Genomic DNA, 353 nt, shown 5'->3' with positions numbered 1-353 from the left:
ATTATATACTATGATGCAAGCAGCAGGCACCCGTGTGGAAGCCTCACTATTCTTTTCTGGTGCCTTGGGATACCAGTTCCTTTTTAACTCGTTGCAGCTCTGTATTCAGACGCCCCATGCAGGCTTGGGACCGAATGAGCCGCGAACGAAAGTCAGAAGCTTGGACCTCTGCCTGAGATGCTCTCAACTGCTGCGAATCCACCTCCCGCTGAAGCGTCGCCACGCGGTCCTGCCGCACAAACAAACAAGATGCCAAACCACCCGTTATATCTCAACACACAAGAAATGCCCTTTAAGCTTCTCATTCAAAATACGAAACGTTTACAGGTTAACCCAATAACGTCAGCTACAGC

General features: G+C 49.6%; 1 protein-coding gene across 1 annotated transcript in view; it reads right to left on the bottom strand.

Moving 5' to 3' along the window:
• Window positions 1–46: 46 nt before the first annotated feature.
• EMH_0098060 (uncharacterized protein) overlaps window positions 47–353 on the bottom strand; it is a gene marked incomplete at both ends in the record, with an annotated part of 1,331 nt that continues 1,024 nt past the window's right edge. The window contains one exon of the mRNA XM_013502633.1: window positions 47–229. Within this exon, the coding sequence (XP_013358087.1) occupies window positions 47–229 (183 nt within the window). The remainder of the gene's footprint in view (window positions 230–353) is intronic.

Source organism: Eimeria mitis, genomic scaffold (assembly GCF_000499745.2).
Source record: "Eimeria mitis Houghton genomic scaffold, Emh_scaff9795, whole genome shotgun sequence".
Lineage (NCBI taxonomy): Eukaryota > Apicomplexa > Conoidasida > Eucoccidiorida > Eimeriidae > Eimeria > Eimeria mitis.
This window is presented reverse-complemented; position numbering and strand designations above follow the sequence as displayed.